General features: G+C 47.6%; 2 protein-coding genes across 2 annotated transcripts in view; one reads left to right on the top strand and one right to left on the bottom strand.

The window, feature by feature from the left end:
* The window catches only part of LOC125997363 (glutathione S-transferase Mu 2-like), a 436,713-nt gene that overhangs the window by 392,466 nt on the left and 25,572 nt on the right, over positions 1-18,675 (bottom strand). The gene's annotated exons all lie outside the window — the stretch shown is intronic.
* Positions 247-13,278, top strand: EPS8L3 (EPS8 like 3). Its single transcript, XM_049765605.1, has 18 exons — positions 247-310; positions 409-473; positions 1,898-2,056; positions 2,426-2,575; positions 2,745-2,800; positions 3,218-3,357; positions 3,447-3,553; positions 3,757-3,871; positions 4,321-4,382; positions 5,054-5,128; positions 5,552-5,700; positions 9,717-9,798; positions 9,965-9,999; positions 10,445-10,601; positions 10,688-10,816; positions 11,046-11,119; positions 11,698-11,830; positions 13,258-13,278. Exons 1-18 carry the CDS (start codon positions 280-282, stop codon positions 13,276-13,278), a joined length of 1,740 nt encoding a protein of 579 aa, XP_049621562.1. The 5' UTR covers positions 247-279.

The raw sequence follows: 18,675 nt of genomic DNA, 5'->3' as shown, positions 1-18,675 counted from the left end.
CGTTCCACTCTGGGGTCCATGCCAGCCATAAGACCTGCCCACACATTCCCTGGGCCCTGGGGAAGGAAACTTTCTAACCAAAAGATGGGAGGCCTGGGGTTTTCCTTGCAGCATCTGAGGCTCAGTTCAGGGGGATCTGTAATGCTCTGGGGAAAAGCATCAAGTCAAGGGCTTTAGGTATGAGGCCAGGCTGGGACCAAGCAGTCCTCCTGGCCCTGAACTTCCTTCCTTGGCCCTAAGGTTCAAGTTCGCAGCGGATTGTGTCCTCAGCAGGTCAATATGTCTCGACCCAGCAGCAGAGCCATTTACCGTAAGCTCCCCCGTCTCGTGCCCTCCAACCCCAGTCTTTGGGTCTCCCTCTGCCTCCCTACCTCCTCCGTCCCTCATGCCCTTGCTCTGTGCCCATAGAGAACCGGAAGGACTACTCACAGAGCCTCATCATGGAGCCCTCTCACGTGCAGCACAGAGTGGAGGTGAGAAAGCTCAGCCACTAGGATTTCCTATGTGCATGTGGTCAGGCCTGAACCTCGCACCGCGGTCTCTAGGGCCTGGTGGGAGCAGAAGATGGGGTCTTTCCCAGATCCACACACAGACACACACACACACTTGTCTGGGAGTTGCTCTTTGCATAGGCCCCACCTTGACCAGAGGCAGGAATGCATGAGCTCAGCAGAGCTGCCCGGAGAGGCCACTCTGGGCTGGAAGTCTTGGGATCAGAAGTGGGGAGGTCTGGGTTGGAGCCGTGGCTCAGCAGTAGGCTTTTGCTTTGCATGCTGCTGACCTAGGACAGACCATGGTTTGATCCCCAGCATCCCGTATGGTCCCCCAAGCCAGGAGCGATTTCTGAGCACATAGCCAGGAGTAACCCCTGAGCATCACCTGATGTGGCACAACAACAACAACAACAAATGTGGAGAGGTGGAACATTGTGGTACTGCTGGAAAAATTGCAGTGACCCTGCCATCAGAATGCTAGAGATGGGGGGGGGGGGGCTGCCCATGAAGGAGGAGTAAAAGGGTGAGGCCAGAGACCAAGAGCTGGGCAAGCTAAGAGTTGCATGAGAAAGTGCCCGCAGACTTCAGAAGAAGCAGGGGTTCTGCAAAGTTCCCAGAAAGGTGTGGATGGGCCACCAACCAGAGAAGCTGGGGCTGAGGGGCCCAGCATAGATATGGAGGTGGCAACTGGCTGTCAAGACAAGAAATGGCAAGTTGTATGCCAGATATCCCCAGTTTTGAGGTTCCCAGAACATTCCACAAGAATGTTCCACAAGCAGAGGAGGAAGGTGGGACCAGGGGATTGAGAGCAGAGGAGAGGGAGAGCAAAGGAGGGTATCAAGAGGCAGGAAGCTGAAGGTATCTCCAGAACAGACCAAGAGTAGGGGTGTGGGACTGAGACTTGTAAGGGAGTCGCTGGTTGGAAGCGGGGGGGGGGGGGGGGGGGAGACCCTGTATCAGGGAATCCCCAGACAGGCTGAGGTACTTCTCCACAAGCATGGGGGACAAGCAAGGCTTAGGCCTAGAAGGCAGAAACCTTGCAAAGAAGTGTGAAGGCGCTATGGGTAAAGGGGCAACAGGCATGAGATGGGTAGTGGGCCAGAAACATGGGACAACAGGCATGTTGGCCATGAGGAGAATGACACAGTAAGAGGGAAAGTTCCCACTCAGGGTTCAGATTCATTGGGTGCTGGCTGGAACCCATAGTTACCTCACCTGGCCTGGACTCTGGAAGACCCAGAGTACTTCCTCCAGGGCTCCACACCTCCACACCCCACACACACCAATCTGCAGTTCTCAGTACTTGGCCTGCTTCTGCCTGGCACCGATCCAGCAAGCCGCCTTGTCAGGACCACCGAGGCCCCCACTTCTATCCAGCCCCTCTCTTAACTGCCTCCCCACAGCACCTGATGACGTGTAAGCTGGGGATGCAGCGAGTGCAGGAACCCAAGGATGTGTTGCAGCAGCTGCATGACATGGACGCTCGGGGCCAGGTGTGGAGCCAGGACCTGCTCCTGCAGGTTAAGGATGGCTGGATGCAGCTGCTGGACATTGAGACTAAGGTCAGCAACACCTTGGGGCCTGTGTGATAGCAGTGATAGGACATTTTATTTGCCTTGCACACAGCTGACCCAGGACAAACCTGGGTTCAATCCTCAGCGTCCCATATGGTCCCCCAAGCCAGGAGCGATTTCAGAGCACATAGCCAGGAGTAATTCCTGAGTGTCACTGGGTGTGGCCCAAAAAACCAACAAACAAATAGAAATAGCTCACACCTAGGCCCAGGGAGGGATGGGGAAGGGATACAGGCACAGTGCAGGAGCCGGGGGATGGCACCAACCAAGGGCCACTAGCAAAGTTGGGCCCACACAGGTCAGCAGCTCTTAAGAGCCACTGGTGCTCAAGAGTCTCATGGCCCTTTCCTGGCTCAGGAGGAGCTGGACTCTTTCCGCCTGGAAGGCATTCAGGCCATGGACGTGGCACTCAACACCTGCTCCTACAACTCCATCCTGTCCATCACCGTGCAGGAGTCAGGATCTGTGGGCATCAGCACTCTGCTCTTCCAGTGCCAGGAAGTGGGGGTGAGTGCATGCAGGGTGGGATTGGATCCCACACTCAAACACAGACACTCAGATACATACAACTCACACACGTGCACTCACAAACACACTCAAGTACACACAATGCATTCATGCACACTTACTCAAACACTCTCACACATACTTACCACCTGATTGCTGCTTCTTCCAGGCAGAGAGACTGAAGAGCAGCCTGCAAAAGGCCGTGCAGGAGGAGCTAGAGCAGAGGTAGGCAACCGTGTCCCAGCACTTGTAGTAGCAATACCTAACCTCTCAAGCCTAAGGAAATCACACCCTGCCACAACCAGCTTATAGAACCCAGGATCTTGACCTAGACCTGGGAGGGACCAAGGTGGGACCAGGCACAAATAGGCTGGAAAGGGGCTGGGCACTGTGATCACTGGGCCCATCCTAAGATGAACATGGGACCAAGAAAACCCAGTGATAGGACTCAGGGATTCTGGGAGAGGGATGGGAAGGGTCCAGAAGGAGAGCAAGTAGCAGGAAGGGGTGCTGGGAGAGGTGATTCAGCCAAGGGGTGCTGGGAGAGGTGATTCAACCAAGGGTCCCAGAGCAGATGTTGGATGGAACCTCTGTTTTGAGCACCCTGTCAGATGTATTTCCATCATGTGCCCCGCCAACCAGGCCTCGTTTTGGAGGTCATCGGCCAAGCCAGAACAGATGGCAGGGGCCTCCCCTGGAAAGGCCCATTCCTGTGGAGCAGAGATTCTCTCAGCAAAGGAGCTTCTCTCAAGAGCAGCCTTACAGGATGGCACCAGAGGATAGTAAGTCTGGGCGTGGGGCGGAGGATACCAGCACAAGGTGGCTTGGGTCAAATCTTTAAGAGACTGAGTTGTGGACCCTTCCATGACAGATGCCTTATCATCCCCGAGGCCACTGTCACGCCAGTCCAGTGTCCATGAGCCATTTTCCACCAGGCGGTCTCCCTCCCCAGAGAACCAGGATCTGGTGAGCGATGAGGTAACTGATCTGGTCTGGACTGAGGCAGGAGGACCTTGGCATCCCCAGAGCCCAGTTCAGGATGACCAGGGCAAGTCCAGGGTTGAGGGGGGCAGTGTGGTAGCTCTGAGGCTCCAGTTGGGGGGTAGAAAGGTTCCTGGCCAGGACTGGGAGTTCCAGGTGATTCAAAATGCTTACTTAAGGCAATGGGTTATTTGGCGCAGATGGAGCTAAACAGTGTCCTGGAAGACATCGAAATGTTTCTGAAAAAGGTAGAGGCCCAAGGAAAGACCAGTCATAAGAAGAAACATAAGAAGAACAAAGATGTGAATCGGGGCGGTGAGTTGGCGCTCACCAGCGAATTGGAATGTCTGTGTGTGTCTACATATACATGTCAATGTATGCACACATCTGGGCACATACAAGGACTATTTGTTCATTAATATATTTGTGTATAAGTGCATATTGATTGTGTGTTTGTGTGCGTGTGAATGGGTGGGTGAGAGCATGTGTGCATGTCTGAGGACTGTATGACTTTGTATGTATAGATGTAGATGAGCACGTGTGGACATGGGTGAAGAATATGTGTATCTGAGTTCATATATGGATTTTGAGTGTGTGAATATGTGATTATGTGTGTTGTGTGAGTGAGCATATGTGTGGGTGTATATGAGTGCCTGCGTAGGTCTGAGTATCTGGAGTATGGGTGAGTATGAGTTTGGGGGTACAACAGGAGAGGAGTGATTGGAGTGACCTGTAAACCTAGCACCATCTCCCCTCCCCTCTAGGTGTGACTGAGGCTCAGTATGTGGACTGCTTCCAGAAGATCAAGCACAGTCTCAACCTCCTGGTAGGAAGGTCACCCACAAGTGTTCTGCCCTCCTCTAGGTGTCTCCCACTTCACCATACCCCCATAAACACACAGTAGCCCCCTCTTCTCTGGCCTCAGGTATCCCAGTTTCTTCCCCATCTAGGGACTTTGAGTGAATGCCAGACTGAAATCAAAATGGAGGGCTGGAGGCGGAGCTCAACATGTTGACACATAGACTTTGCAAATTGAAGGCCCGGGTTTCATTGCCATCACCTCACCTCGCTATTCCCCAAGCACCACTAGAATTGGTCAAAACACACACACACACACACACACACACACACACACACAAATTATGGGGTTGGAAAATAGTGCAGTGAGAAATATGATTCACAGACACCCAACTCAGGCTTGATTCCTGGCACCACATGGTCCCCTGAGCACTCCCAGGTGCAATTTTAGAGACCCCTGGGAACCCTGGGTGTGGTGCAGGTATTGCTAGTATCACAAGGCCCCAGTAGCATCATATCTTGAGGCCCTGGTGTTGGACCACTGACCCCAGATAGCTGGAAATCACCAGTGGGATTCCCAGACCTTCAGAAAACCACTTGGGAGGTCAAAACAGAAAACAACAATGACGATGATGACCCAAGCACGAAAGGGGGGGGGGGTGGAGCGAAGGGAACGATGCTCTTGCCTTATATTCCCAGGGAAATCTGGCCCATAGGCTGCAGCATCCAGGGGCTCCAGAGTTTGTGCACATCCTCTTCAAAACTCTTGACACTGTGAGTTGAAGGAAGCTGGGGCATGAGATGGGGGAAGGCTGGGGGGTGTTGTGAGGAGGCCTAGGGGGTAGGGTAAATAGGGGAAGCATGGGTAGTGATTTAGTGGGGGGGTTAGAGGGACTGAATTGAGACAGGTGGCAGCTAAGATGATGCAGAGGTCAGGGCAGAAAACAAGAGACAGAGCAAGGTTGTAGGTTCTACCCTTACTCACCCCCTTCTCTTTGTCACTGTGCCCTAAAATCACTGTCCCAAAGGTGTGCATCAGCGGAGATGGGTTGGAGATGAAGCACACTGGGGCTCCACAGAAGACAGGAAAGAGCAAAGAGACTGAGAGAAACATAAACTTGTGAAGGGAAAGCTCTGGGCCCTTTCCCACTCTCTCTGACCTTGGAGGCATCTTTCTGACACACCTCTCTCTTCTAGTTGCTATCCTACTGCCCCCAGTCCACTCTGGCAGCTCAAGTCATCTCTCCTCTCCTCACCTCCAAAGCCATCAACCTGCTGCAGACCTCCCTCAGCCCGACAGAGAGCATGTTCTGGAAGGGGCTGGGTGCTGCCTGGACCACCAGTCGGTGAGTGAAGACGAGCTTGCATCAAGCAAGGGGCACTGGGAGCAGGTATGGGCCCTGGAGATGGCCAAGCTCTACATTGTCCAAACTATTAGTAATGCACAGACATTGAGGGACTTGGCTTGCAGCTTCCTCAACTAAGACTAAGGATAAACATTTCAAAAAGGAGTTGAGTCCAGGCTTTGTGTGCGCAAGCCCATGTTTGAGCCCTGGTGTCACATGGTTCCCCTGACCACCACCAGGTATGACACCAAACATAGCCAAAGACTAAGAACATTTTTTTTAGAAATAGTCATCATTTACCAGGATTATCACCAAAGGAAAAACATTGCCCCAGGATTCAAGAATAATTTGTCCAGTGGGGCCCGAGAGAAAGCATGGAGGTAGGGCATCTGCCTTGCATGCAGAAGGATGGTGGTTCAAATTCCGGTATCCCATATGGTCCCCCTAGCCTGCCAGGAGCGATTTCTGAGCTTAGAGCCAGGAGTAACCCCTGAGCACTGCCAGGTGTGACCCAAAAAAAACCAAACAAAAACAAAGAAAGAGTAAATTGTCCCAAGAAAGAAGAATTGACAATGCTCTGCTGAAATATATTCTAATTTCTGGTCAAGGACAAAGTGAAAATTTTGTCTCAGTCCAGCCGAGAATTTAAGCTTTACTGATGCCAGAGCTACTATGAATGAAATTTCTGTCAGATTTGGTAGCCATCTTGCCGAAGGGTTGAGAGAGATTGTGTTAGGTAGAAGAAGGAGACAATAGTTGGGCAAGGTCAAACTGATAAGAGCTGTGGGGTGTGAGGGTGAAGGCAGCTTGGATGTTCTGAGCTAAGGGGTCAACAGAACGTTCCACACTGTATGGTGGCTAATCCTCAGGTGAGTGGGTCAAGAGCAGTGGTCTGAGTGCAGTCCATACAAAAGTGAGAATTGGAGTCACCCGACAATGAGCTCTCCAGTAGGAACCAGAACAGCCTTAGGAAACTTCTAGAAAGATAAAAAGGGCACAAGAGGAAAGAGTTGGGGCCAGAAAGATAGCTCCAAAAGCTGGAGCACATGCCATGCATACTCAGGGCCTTAAATTTGATCCCTAAATACCACCAGATATAACCCTGGTGGCCTCCCAGCACCCCCTGGGAACTTCTTGGAGAATTGCCCCTCAAAAAAAGGGGCCTAAGTAAGAAAGGAGAAATTCCAGAGTTTAAAGGATAAACAATGAAAGAGAGGCATGAAAACTAGAGAAGAACTGTTTTGAAAGATGGCCACTAACCGGGAAAAGTGATGATTTTTAGGTGCATCTACCCAATTCAGCCCCCTAAAAAAAGATTTTGGGTGGGAACCCAACTCATTAAAAATTGTGAATAATAGAAATCAGAGCACAGCATTAGGGTGTTTGATGACCAGGAATGGAGCTGGGTTCGATCCCCAGCATCTCATATGGTCTCCCCAAGCCTGCTAGGAACAATTTCTGAGTGCAGATCCAGGAGTAACTCCTGAGCGCCGCATCCGCTGGTTGTGGTCCCAAGACCAAAAATAAATAAATAAATAAAAATAAAATTGTGAATAACAATTAAATGCAACCTATTTTGTAGAGTAGGATTTACATATTATTTTTATCACTCCAAACTTTTTTTTTTGGTTTTTTTTTTTTGGTTTTTTTTTTTGGGGGGGGGGGTCACACCCGGCGGTGCTCAGGGGTTACTCCTGGCTGTCTGCTCAGAAATAGCTCCTGGCAGGCACGGGGGATCATATGGGACACCGGGATTCGAACCAACCACCTTTGGTCCTGGATCGGCTGCTTGCAAGGCAAACGCCGCTGTGCTAGCTCTCCGGGCCCCACTCCAAACTTTTTAGTGTCTAATTAATATGACTAATTAATGTGGTTAACTAATATTAACCATGTTGGAACTGGAGAGAGAGCCCAACAAGTGTACTTACCTTGCGCACACATCTGACCTGGGTTTGATCCTCTGAGCACTGCCAGGAGTGATCCTTGAGCACAGAGCAAAGAGCACACCCTAAGCGATGTTGGGTGTGGCCAAAATAAACACAAAAAATTAATGCTGTGCAAACATCACTACTAGCCATTTTCATTCATTTGACTTCATTCAAAATAGAAACTCCATAACCATTAAACAACTAAACTAAATAAAATGCAGGCGCCTGTTTCTCCCTTTTCTCAGCCCCTCTGTCTTGCTACTCCTATTCTGCTTCTATTTCTTATATTGTTTCAGAAGTAAATTTAATCAGATGTGTCCTAAAATGTCTCTCTAATTTCTTAAAATAACCAGAAAAGAATGAAATGAGAGACACACACACTAGAATAAACTAAAAGAGATGTAAAAACTTTGAAAGAGTTAGCTTCAAGCATTTTATAAGCAAATCATTTAAAATACTTTATTTTACTAAATAATGAATGGTTGCAAACTTTGTGAATTTATTTTTAATTTTTAAAAAAATGCAGTGTGATTATTACTTTAAGCCTTCTTTTTTTGGATCTTGGGCAACACCTTGGCTTTACATACAGGGATCCTTACAGGTGGTGCTCAGGGACTATCTGGGATGCCAGGGATAGAACTAGGGTCAACCATGTGCAAGGCAAATGCCCTACCCACTGTGCTATTGCTTTAGCCCCTACCTGAAGGTGTTTAAAAAAGCAATTGTGCTCATATTATTTTCAAATGGGATCCAACAATTATACAACAGATCATAGTAACTCCAAAGGCTCTGCTTACTTAGAATATAGACTAGAGTTTCTCAACCAGGGGCCTTTATCGTTCAAATCTGGGACCCCCAGGATATTCCGAGGGAATACAGGGGAAAATCATTCAAATAAGGGGCCACAGCACCAGACTAGGAGTGTTGGGGCCTAACAGTAGGATATGGGGACCACAGAAAGGAAAAAAGTAGGGGAAAGTACTAGTCTAAGTACTACAAGGCCATAGGATTTGGCCATTCTATAAGGGGATAATAAGGACTTTAAATGAATTAGTTTCAATAGCAAAATGGCAGTGAGGAGAGTTTCAGTTGCAAGTAATAGTGAAAGAAACAGAAACAGAGGTAAGAAGATGTAAGCACTGCACAAAGATGCATTCTTTTTTTTTTTTTTTTTTCTTTTGGTTTTTGGCTTTTGGGCCACACCTGGCAGCGCTCAGGGGTTACTCCTGGCTCTATGCTCAGAAATTGCCCCTGGCAGGTGCGGTGGACCATATGGGATGCCGGGATTCAAACCACCCTCCTTCTGCACGCAAGGCAAACGCCTTACCTCCATGCTATCTCTCTGGCCCCACAAAGATGCATTCTTGAAACAGTTGGTAATGAGGAGGTGATGGGAAGAATAGTAAAGGGTCATGGGCAGCTTTGACATGTTTTTAGGACTAAGAAAAAGAATGAGTCAAATTCAGAGGAGCGAATCATCTATTTGTTCCCACTGGATAACTATTGATCTTGGGAAGAAATGGCACATAATCTGTACGTGCTACTCAATGTACTCCGATAATGCTCTTGAGTTCAACAAAGAAATATGGCTGAAAACCACGTGTGGTCTGGTGTGAGACAAGCTAAAGTTCAGGCTTCTGATTCAGCAACAGTGGAGAAGAGGTCATGCCCAGTGCTGCCTAGCTGGAGTGAGCACTGCCAGGTGGGCATAGGGAGGGTGGCCCCGATCATGGGCCAGCCTGAGTCTAAACAGTAACCAGGACAGCTCTCCAGGCGAATATTCCCATTGAAGTCTTCCTAACCCTTGGTAGCTTTGTCAAACACACCCCCCACTCAAGCGGGCATAGTGCAGTGGTTTTCGTGGTGCCTGAATGACTGCACTGTGTCTGCAGAGGTGGGGCAGGCCTGTGAGTGCTGTGGAAAGTCTTTGTGCTGCACTGTTTGCTCCCTTGTGGGTTCACACAAAGTCTGTGTGCACAAACCGCCAAATTTTCCATAACCAGAGGGAGAGCCAGCCCTGTCACCTCCTCCGTCTCCACAGCGCCCAACGCCTGGCACAAGGTGGACCCTATTTTGATCTCTCCTCAGGGACAACTGGAAAGGCAATGAGGCCCTGCCTTCCAAACCCGTCTTCGCCAGTGACCTGCAGGGTCCAAGGCCCTTCAACCAGGTAGTGTGGGACTGAGCCCCAAACCCTCACCAATGCCTAGGTCTCCTGCTAGTTGCCTCCTGTTCAGATAAGCCATGGTCACATGGCGGCCCTGTGGTGGATCTAGCAGGGACTATGGTCTGACTTCTGCTCCACCATCTGATTCCTTCCTACTCTGTTCTCACAGGCACTCCCAGAAAACCAGGACCCAATTGCTTCTCGGTAGGTCTTAGCCAAAATCATGAGCCCTTGGGGAGTGATTGGGGAAGACAGGCTGACTCTGGAGGTTTGCCATTTCTACCTCTCAGACCCCTTCCCCCAGGCTCTCTTGTAGCCTGACCCACATCCCAGCTCATTCCTAAGTGGGGTGAAGAAACAATTTCTCTCTTGCCTGTGCCAGCGCCCTCTTTTTATTTGGTATAAAACATTGGGCAGGGCTCAACTATCATAAAGGCCACCGCTGCCAAGTATTTTACCCCACCTGCTTGCAGCGGCACCTCTAGCCCCACCTGACACAAACCTGCTCTATTCTCTGCCGAAACCCCAAACACATTGCAAGCAGCAGTCACCCAGTTACCTGGGATCTGGGGTGCTGAGCCAGGAGCCCCATCTCAGAGGCCCTGGCTCCTCAGTCAGCCTGATTCTACTTTGGGCCTGGGGTGGGAAGCCCTAGGTTAGGAAGCAGCTCACGCTTTTATCAAGAGGAACCCTACAACAATGGCTCCAATGGGCTAGGCAAGCCAACTGAGAGAATGCAAGTTCTCTATGAGTTTGAGGCAAGGAACCCGCAAGAACTTTCTGTCGTCCAGGGAGAGTTGCTTGAGGTAAGTGAGGCTGGCAAAAGAGGCAAGAGCTGGTGGATCGGAGGAATAGGGGTCCCGGGAGTGACAGATGTGGGGCCTCTCCACAGGTTCTGGACAAAAGCAAGAAATGGTGGCTGGTGAAGAATGAGAAGGGACAGAAGGGCTACATTCCCAGCAACATCCTGGAACCCCTGGAGTCAGGCGAGCCCAGGAGGCAGAGCCAGTCCCCACCCTGGGTATTTCTCAAGAGGACAGAAGCCTAAGTGAAAGGATTCACTGGTTGCAGGGACTCTGCGCTATATTGGGCTAGGGCACAGGAGAACTCATCGTGGGGTTTAGCAGAGGAGTCTCACAGGCCTTAGGAGTTGAGGGATTTGCTGGAAGTCCAGATGGAGAGCTCAAAGGGGGGCATTACAGGGTTCTGAGATGCACCTGTCCCTCACCCCCAGTTCCCTTTGCTTCTAGACACCAACACTGCGACTTAGTTCTAAGCCTGAGGAGGTCACAAGCTGGCTGGAGGCCGAGCACTTCTCCCCCAAGTGAGTGCAACCCCAGGGGTGTGTCAGGAAATCTTCGCAAAGGCCCTGATAGTAACCCAGGAGACCAGAGAGTGCCCAGAATTCACCTGATGACGTCCACAGTTCATGGGGTGCTATCTAGAGGGGGAGTGTTCCGAAAGGAGAGTCCTTGTTATGGGCAGACAAGGCAAACATCCCTGACAGTGACCCCATCCACACTAGAATGCTTCCCCCCCCCCAGCTCCTTCCTTCAAATATATGGGTTCTACAAAGGTTTCAAGTCGAAAGATCACTTATTCCTCCACAATCAGGTACTCCGATCCACAGATTCTCCTGGAAGGGGCCAAAGTGATAGCACAGCAGTAAGGCATTTGCCTTGCATGCGGCCAATACAGGATGGACCCTGGTTTGAAGCCAGGCATTCCATATGGTCCCCTGAGCCTGCCAGGAGTGACACCTGAGTGCTGCTGCTGGGTGTGACCCCAAAACCAAAAGCCAAAAACCAAAAAAGACTTCTCCTGGAAGCCCAGCCTCCAAGCCATATGGCTCCTGCCCCAGGCCTTGTGCCAGTCCTGATGGCTTCCATCCTTTCTTCTCAGCACTGTGAGAACTCTTGGACACATGAATGGCCAGCAGCTACTTCACTTGAGACCCGGGGAGGTACAGATGTTGTGTCCACAGGAGGCCCCAAGGGTCCTGTCTCGCCTCGAGGGCATCAAACGAATGCTGGGGGTAAGGATGGTTTGAGATATTGAGCTCCCAATTGAAAATATGGGGTGTCCCATGCAAAGAAATTGAGTGTGGCAGGTACTGGGCAGAATGATTCCCCACCATTCTAGGGTGCCTTCATGTGCACATGGGGTGCACATTTGAGACCACTTAATGATTGGCTTGAGCACTTGGGAGCCTTGGCCAGCCTTACCTAAATTCTTTTCTTCCTTCAGATGGTTTATTAGGCACCAAACCAGACGTCAGACAAGGCTTTTCACAAGCGACAATCTCTTTGAGTCAGAAAATAACTCTTTCAAGGCCCCAGTTTGCCGCATACCCTGAACTTCAGCTTCTGAAGTACTGAGGATGAGTATAAACCAAGCAGCTAAGACAAATGGTGCATCGTGCTGTGTTGAAAGTAATACGTTTCCTGTCCTCTTCTATTTATTGTCTCTTCCCTCAAGCCATGATTTCTCGAAACTCTTGATTTTTCAGGACTCATGTATTCTAGTTCATGTGCTCCCAAATAAAAACCTGTTTCAGCATGTCCAAATGCAGCCCTTGTTTCTTGTTCTGGGCCCACTGGGAGGCAGATGGTGGGGACCCTGGCCAGGAATAGCCACAGCCTCAAAGCCCCTCCAGGGCCAGACTGGGACTGTGGGCAGCACCATGGCACATTTGCACATCACAACTGGGAGGAAACCATTAACACTGAGGTCTGTGCTCTCCTGGTTTCCTTCTAAATAAAAGGTTATGCTCACCTGTTTTGGAAGGGAGCATACTCAGTGATGTTCAGTGCTTACCACTAGCTCTGTGCTAAGACATCACTCCCAAAGGAGCTCAAGAGACTCTATGGTGCTGGGAACCAAATCTTGGTCAACTGTAGGCAAAGCAAGCACCCTACCTGCTAGACTATCCCTCTGACCCTATATTCTCCAGATTTATCCTTAGTTTCCCACTTCTCCCTACTTCTCCTAGTGCTCAGGTGGCCAGACCATATTGGATGTCAGAGATTGAACCCGGGTTGGCAACGTACAAGGCAAACACTCTACCTGCTATACTATCCCACTGACCCATAACTTTCACTTAAAACCTTTTATTTAGTGGGGCCAAAGTGATAGCACAGCGGTAGGGTGTTTGCCTTGCAAGTGGCTGATCCAGGACAAACCTGGGTTCAATCCCCGGCATCCCATTTGGTCCCCCAAGCCAGGAGTAATTTCTGAGCATGCAGCCAGGAGTAACCCCTGAGCATCACTTGGTGTGGCCCAACCCCCCCCCAATTTTTTTATTTAGTTAAAGAACTATGATTTACAAAGTTATTGATAGTTGAATTATAGGCATATAATCTCAATATCAGTCCCACCACCAGTGTTCCCTTACCCTATCATGCCCTTACCACTTGTCTTGCTTTATCCCTATCCCCACTCCCTACCATGTTACCTTGACAGGCACATTATAAAGTTCCATGAGTATATCTTATCTCATGTTTTCAGTGTTGTTGAGTCTGTGCTTTGGGTTTATAACTACATCACTCTCCCACATCACTGATATAACCAAAGCCCTGACTTCTGTCCTCCCATTACTTCCCTTTTTCATCTTCGTCTTTCTTTCCACCTTGGTTTCTAGCCTTCTCTTGTCCTTCTCCTTCTAAGCTCTGGAGTCAAGGGTGATAGGCATTTCCTCTTTACTACACGGCTCTCACTTATGGCACAACTTCTGTCCCCTCCTCTCGAGTGGGTAAACCCCTTCCCTGTCTCTTTGGTGACAGAGCACAGGTAGCACTGGAACGAAAGTTAAAAGTCCACTAATTACCTGTGTGGACTCTGACTTTCAGTCCTCTGTTCTATGGAAGTTTACGAGGAAGCTTTGAGTTAACCTCTGACTGCTGAAACTCCTTCTTGTGTAAGATGGCCTTTAACTGATCAGTTGTTCTGATTGCGGCCCCACACAACAGCTGTAGTCTCTCTGATTAAGCTTACAGATAACACAAGGCTGCCCCTTGAGACAGTCAATCTTCATTGAATTTACCCATAACACTAACATCATTTGGGCCTCACATTACATGATTTTCAGACTTCCTATGTCTTCCTATAACAAATTTCTGACTTTAAGAAGGATCCCCAAGGCCAGTCAAGAAATATCCCTTAACACAGAGCCAGGAGTAGGCACTTGAGCACCTTCTAAACAAAAATGAGAAAAACAAATTCCTGATCTTAGAAAATTGTCTGTCTTGGCCAGTAACACAGAAAAGACAAGCAAAAAAGTTCTCTTACCAAAAAAGGGAAAAAGTGAGAGTCTATCAAAGGCAAAAGTTAACCAAAGAAGTTACTTTTTAGAAAGGAAAAGGGGAAGGTTTTATGAACCCATGGGTCCTCTGGGACTTCAGAGAGGGTGAGGATGGGGCTAAAATATTAGAAGCCAGAAACTTTCCAGAACTAGAAAAACTGTTTTAGCCCAGAGTTGAGTTGCCCAGGTCCTCCAGGAAGACTGAGAAATGAGGATAACCTGAGATTGGCACAAGCCAGGCCAGCAGGCAGACCTCATCAGCCCCATATCTCCCATGAGGGTTCAAGCTTCGAAAAACCACTTGCCACAATCTTCCAGACCCCCATTATTCACCCTCTCCCTCTTCTGTAAAATGGGTGTACCTACCTCATAGAGCTTATTAGCAGCTTGAATCATATATGATATCATTGAAATTCCAAGGCTATTGCTTGGCACATTATTTATGAGCTCAATAAGACCTGGTCTGAGACCTGCAGATAATTTGTCACCGGAGATACAGAGCCAAACACTGCTATCTGGAAAGACATCTGTGTCCATGGATGGTAAGGTTTAATTAGCCAAAGTGTCCACTAATATGGATAAAACTGGAGAGAAAAAAATAGCTGGAGGGGCAACAAATATCAAGTAAATAATCTTATTCTTCTGTGGTATACAGAGAAGCGATATAAGGAAATGTATAGTAGTAAATTATGATAAACCCTTGATCTTTGTTTACAAAACTGAGCACACCAGTTTTGTGGGTTAGGGTGAAGCAGTGGGGTGAAGGAGGAAGTGAACTAGACGTGATATACAGATAGTAGTGGAGAACATTAAGTACCTTGGAGGTGGTGAAAGGACAAGAAGTTTGTACATCAAAATCATAAACATTAGTGCTAGAGTAACCATGCTACCTAAACTACAATCAATAAAAAAAGAAATAAAGTTTAAATTACAATGAAAAGTCCACTTATAGAAGCAACACATATATTTAATACAGTCCCAATAAAAATTCTAATGATTTTAATAACTTACTTTATTTAAAAACCATTTATTACATAATTGCTCATAATACCTTTGTTCTAAAACCAATCCCACCACCAATATAAAATTCTTTCCACCATTGTCATCAGATTGTCACCCATTCCCAAGCCTACCCCCTTAGCAAGCATGAAATAATATATTTTATATTGCTTGTGTATCAGTAGGTGGTAATCAAGTTGTTTTTTTAGAAGCACAGAATTGGGGCAAGAGTGATAGCACAGAGAGTAGGGCATTTGCCTTGCACACAGCTGACCCAGGTTCCATCTCTGACATCCCATATGGTCCTCCAAGTTTTCCAGGAGTGATTTCTGAGTGTAGAGCCAGGAGTAACCCTTGAGCACCACCGAGTGTGATCCAAAACAAAATAAAACAAAACAAAAATACAGCAAAAAATTTTTGTGAAAATTAATGAATTTTGCAATGAGGTCATTAAGTCATAGTCAAAAGATTTGCTCAACAATTTTTTTGCAGTTGATTTTCTGTTGTGTTTTTATTTTCCTGAACATTAGATAGCTTTGAATCCATGTTGACATTCAAAATGATGTGTTTCTACTGGGATGACAGTATTGAAAAAAATTTGGAGTTGTCATATGGCTACATATGCAGCTTTGAGGTCCAGGAATTCCAAACTGTGACTGATATTGTGGCTTTTATGGGGCATGGTTTCAGTTCCCGGTGTTTCCAGAAGTACAAGAAAGCTGAGGGAGGGTGCCAGTACTCTCCTCAAAGAGGTCTGGCTGATGTCATACCTGGAGTTTTGGTCAGTTTGCTGTCTCTGCAGAGAAATAGCATGGAGGTGAGGTGTTTGCCTTGCATGCAAAAGGACAGTGGCTCAAAACCCAGCATCTCATATGGTTCCTTGAGCCTGCCTGGAGCGATTTCTGAGCATAGAGCCAGGAGTAACCCCTGAGCACTGCCGGGTGTGACCCAAAAACCAAAACCAAACCAAAACAGAACAAAACAAAAAACCCTAACAATCAGGACTACATTCAATTAAAAAATTCTTACATAACAAATGAAAATACAATCAACAGGCAGCCTTCTAAAGACTTGCATACATACATCTAACAAAAGGTTAGTATTCAAGGCATATGAGAACTTGACCAACTTCGCAAACAAATCCAATCAAAAACTGAGCAGAAGAAATACATCTCTTAAGAGAGCATACAGATGACTGATAAACTTGAAAAAAAAAAGGTCATTATCACTGATGATCAAGAAAATGCAAATTAAAAAAGAAAATGCAAATTAAGATGATAATGAGATTCCACCTCACATCTATGAGAATTCAGAGTAACTTAACAAGGGTATTAAAGGGACAAAAAAATGCATTCTCTTTCACTGTTGGTGAAGATGTACATCTTACAACCATTCTGGAAAGTCCTACTTTCCTCTAGAAAGTAAAGACAGGAACTAGAGAGAGAATTCAGGAGGGTTTGCTCAGGTTTGAGGCCTAACATGATTAGAAAGACCCTAAACAAACAAACAAAGAAAAAGGAAACTAAAAATAAAACTAATGGTTGATCCAACACCTCCACTTTGAGGTATCAGAAAAAATTAAGTGTCCTTTAATTAAACTTCTGGTACATTTATTTAGTGAAATAATGTCTTAAAATAAAAAATATTGCCATTCACAGCAAATTGAAAAGAGCTGAGATGAGGTTTGAGAAACAAATCAGAAAAAGCAAAAACAAGTGACAAATACTTTTACCAGTATGAGCAATATAATAATACAAAATCAGTGAAAGGACGAATCAAAAGGTTGTCAGTGGTCACTGACAGCAGAAACCAGAAGTTTGCAAATAATACACAGTGGGAAAAGAAGACAAGCTGATGGTCCAAAGCTTATATTAAACTACTGGGAAAATGCAATTTCCACAGCAGGTTTAGGGGTTCATGTCCTAAGTGGACATGCCTTTGTGGTGCACTTGGGCCAAAACAATCAGAGTAGCTCTGCACATCTCTGGTCTAAGCTCTCAATGCACTCGCCCAAGATAGGGATGCCCAGGTAGTTCCAATGCGACTTTGGAGTCTCCCACCCACCTCACCTGAAATATGTGTCTGAAAACTGGCTCCTGGGGTAACCCAGATCCTCCTTGGTTGACCCACAGATACTCTTCTGTCCTATCTGTTCCCTGTAGCAGGAACGTTAGGACTTGTGAGCTTCTCCTAGCAGGAACCCATTAAGCCTGCAGGGGGCAGCTTGGGACAGGCGGTGAGGACAAGCGAGTCAGGCTGGTTTAAGTTGTCCATCCAATACATCTATGGATCTGGGTTGCTGAGATATTCATGGGGTGAGTGCTGGCCTACCTGAGTCCCGACGCTGCTCCTGGGTCCGACACAGAGGATATGGGGCAGGATCCCAGGAGCAGAGATGCAATGAGGCCTGTCTCCAACCCCAGGGACACAGACAATCACCTTGAGCATCTGTGAACATGAGACCAGTCCTCTGCCCAGCCCAGTGGACAGGGATCTAAGGGCTGCAAACAGCCTTGGAGGATCTCTCAGAAGGCTTAAAGCCCCTTTTATTAGGATGCTGGGTCTAGATTGTCCCAGGGCCATCCCCCCCAAACATGTCAGTGGGGTGAGACTCCCAAGTAAGCCTGAGCCCCAGCGCTCTCCCGAGCGTCTACCTATAGCTAGCACATGCTATCCACCTGATTTTGAAGTTAAAGGCTATGATGAGAAAAATACACCTGCAGGGAGAGTAATGCAGCTCTGGCAACCTGTGCACCTTGCCCCAAACCTCTCTGGCCCAGGCCAGTCCATTTCTTGCATCACACCATCAGGATAGGGTGGGAATTTTGCCTCCTTCCTGGAAACCCTGTTGTGTCCTGTCTGGAGAGAAGCAACTTCATCTGGAACTGGGCATCCTTCCTGTTGAAGCTCAACTCTTTAACACATAACCAAATAGGTCACCTGGGCTACAAGGACACATTTTGGGGGACCTGGGGATGAAGTGAATTATTCTTTTGCTCATTTCTTCCCCCACAATCTATTAAGGAAGCTGGGTCTCTCCATTCTCTCTTACAGCTCCTGACTTAGATAAAAGCCAGTGGCTAGATGATAAATTCAAAGTTGGCCTGGACTTCCCTAACAAAGATGGCTTTCACAGGAAGGGGTAGGGATAGGGTGGAGGAAGAGAAGCCCAGAACCTGTCAAATGCATCTTACCTTCTTTCCCTTTCCACCTAGGAGGACCTAGGATAGGGGTTTTTAACATGAACAAAGTAGGTACAAATCAGGGGTCTTTGAAATTGGAGGGAGAAATACATTTTTATTTTTGTTAAGTATACCTAAAAATTAACAGTTGCTTCTATTATGAGTATGGGAAATAAGTGACTATAGGTATTTATCCATGGCCTGTGATTTGTGTTACTGACAGAAGTTGTGTGTTGTCATATTACATGTATTGCAGGTACTCGACATAAAAATTAGGGGCAGGAAAGAGTATATAGTGAGTAGGGCTTGCCTTGCATGCACCTGACCAGGTTTCACCTGACCCTGGCACTACATATGATCTCTCAAGACCATTAGGAGGAAGCCCTTAGCAGAGAGCCA

The sequence above is a fragment of the Suncus etruscus genome, chromosome 19 (assembly GCF_024139225.1).
Source record: "Suncus etruscus isolate mSunEtr1 chromosome 19, mSunEtr1.pri.cur, whole genome shotgun sequence".
Lineage (NCBI taxonomy): Eukaryota > Metazoa > Chordata > Mammalia > Eulipotyphla > Soricidae > Suncus > Suncus etruscus.
The sequence above is the reverse complement of the archived record's forward strand: the minus strand, read 5'-3'. Positions and strand labels throughout refer to the sequence as shown.

Bases quoted from the DNA above. Each gene is read 5' to 3' on its own strand.
- EPS8L3 (XM_049765605.1), top strand. From the start codon at position 280: ATGTCTCGACCCAGCAGCAGAGCCATTTACC. The intron at 5,129-5,551 runs GTGAGTTGAAGG...TCTCTCTTCTAG, and splicing joins TCTTCAAAACTCTTGACACT to TTGCTATCCTACTGCCCCCA. The intron at 9,799-9,964 runs GTAGTGTGGGAC...CTGTTCTCACAG, and splicing joins GTCCAAGGCCCTTCAACCAG to GCACTCCCAGAAAACCAGGA.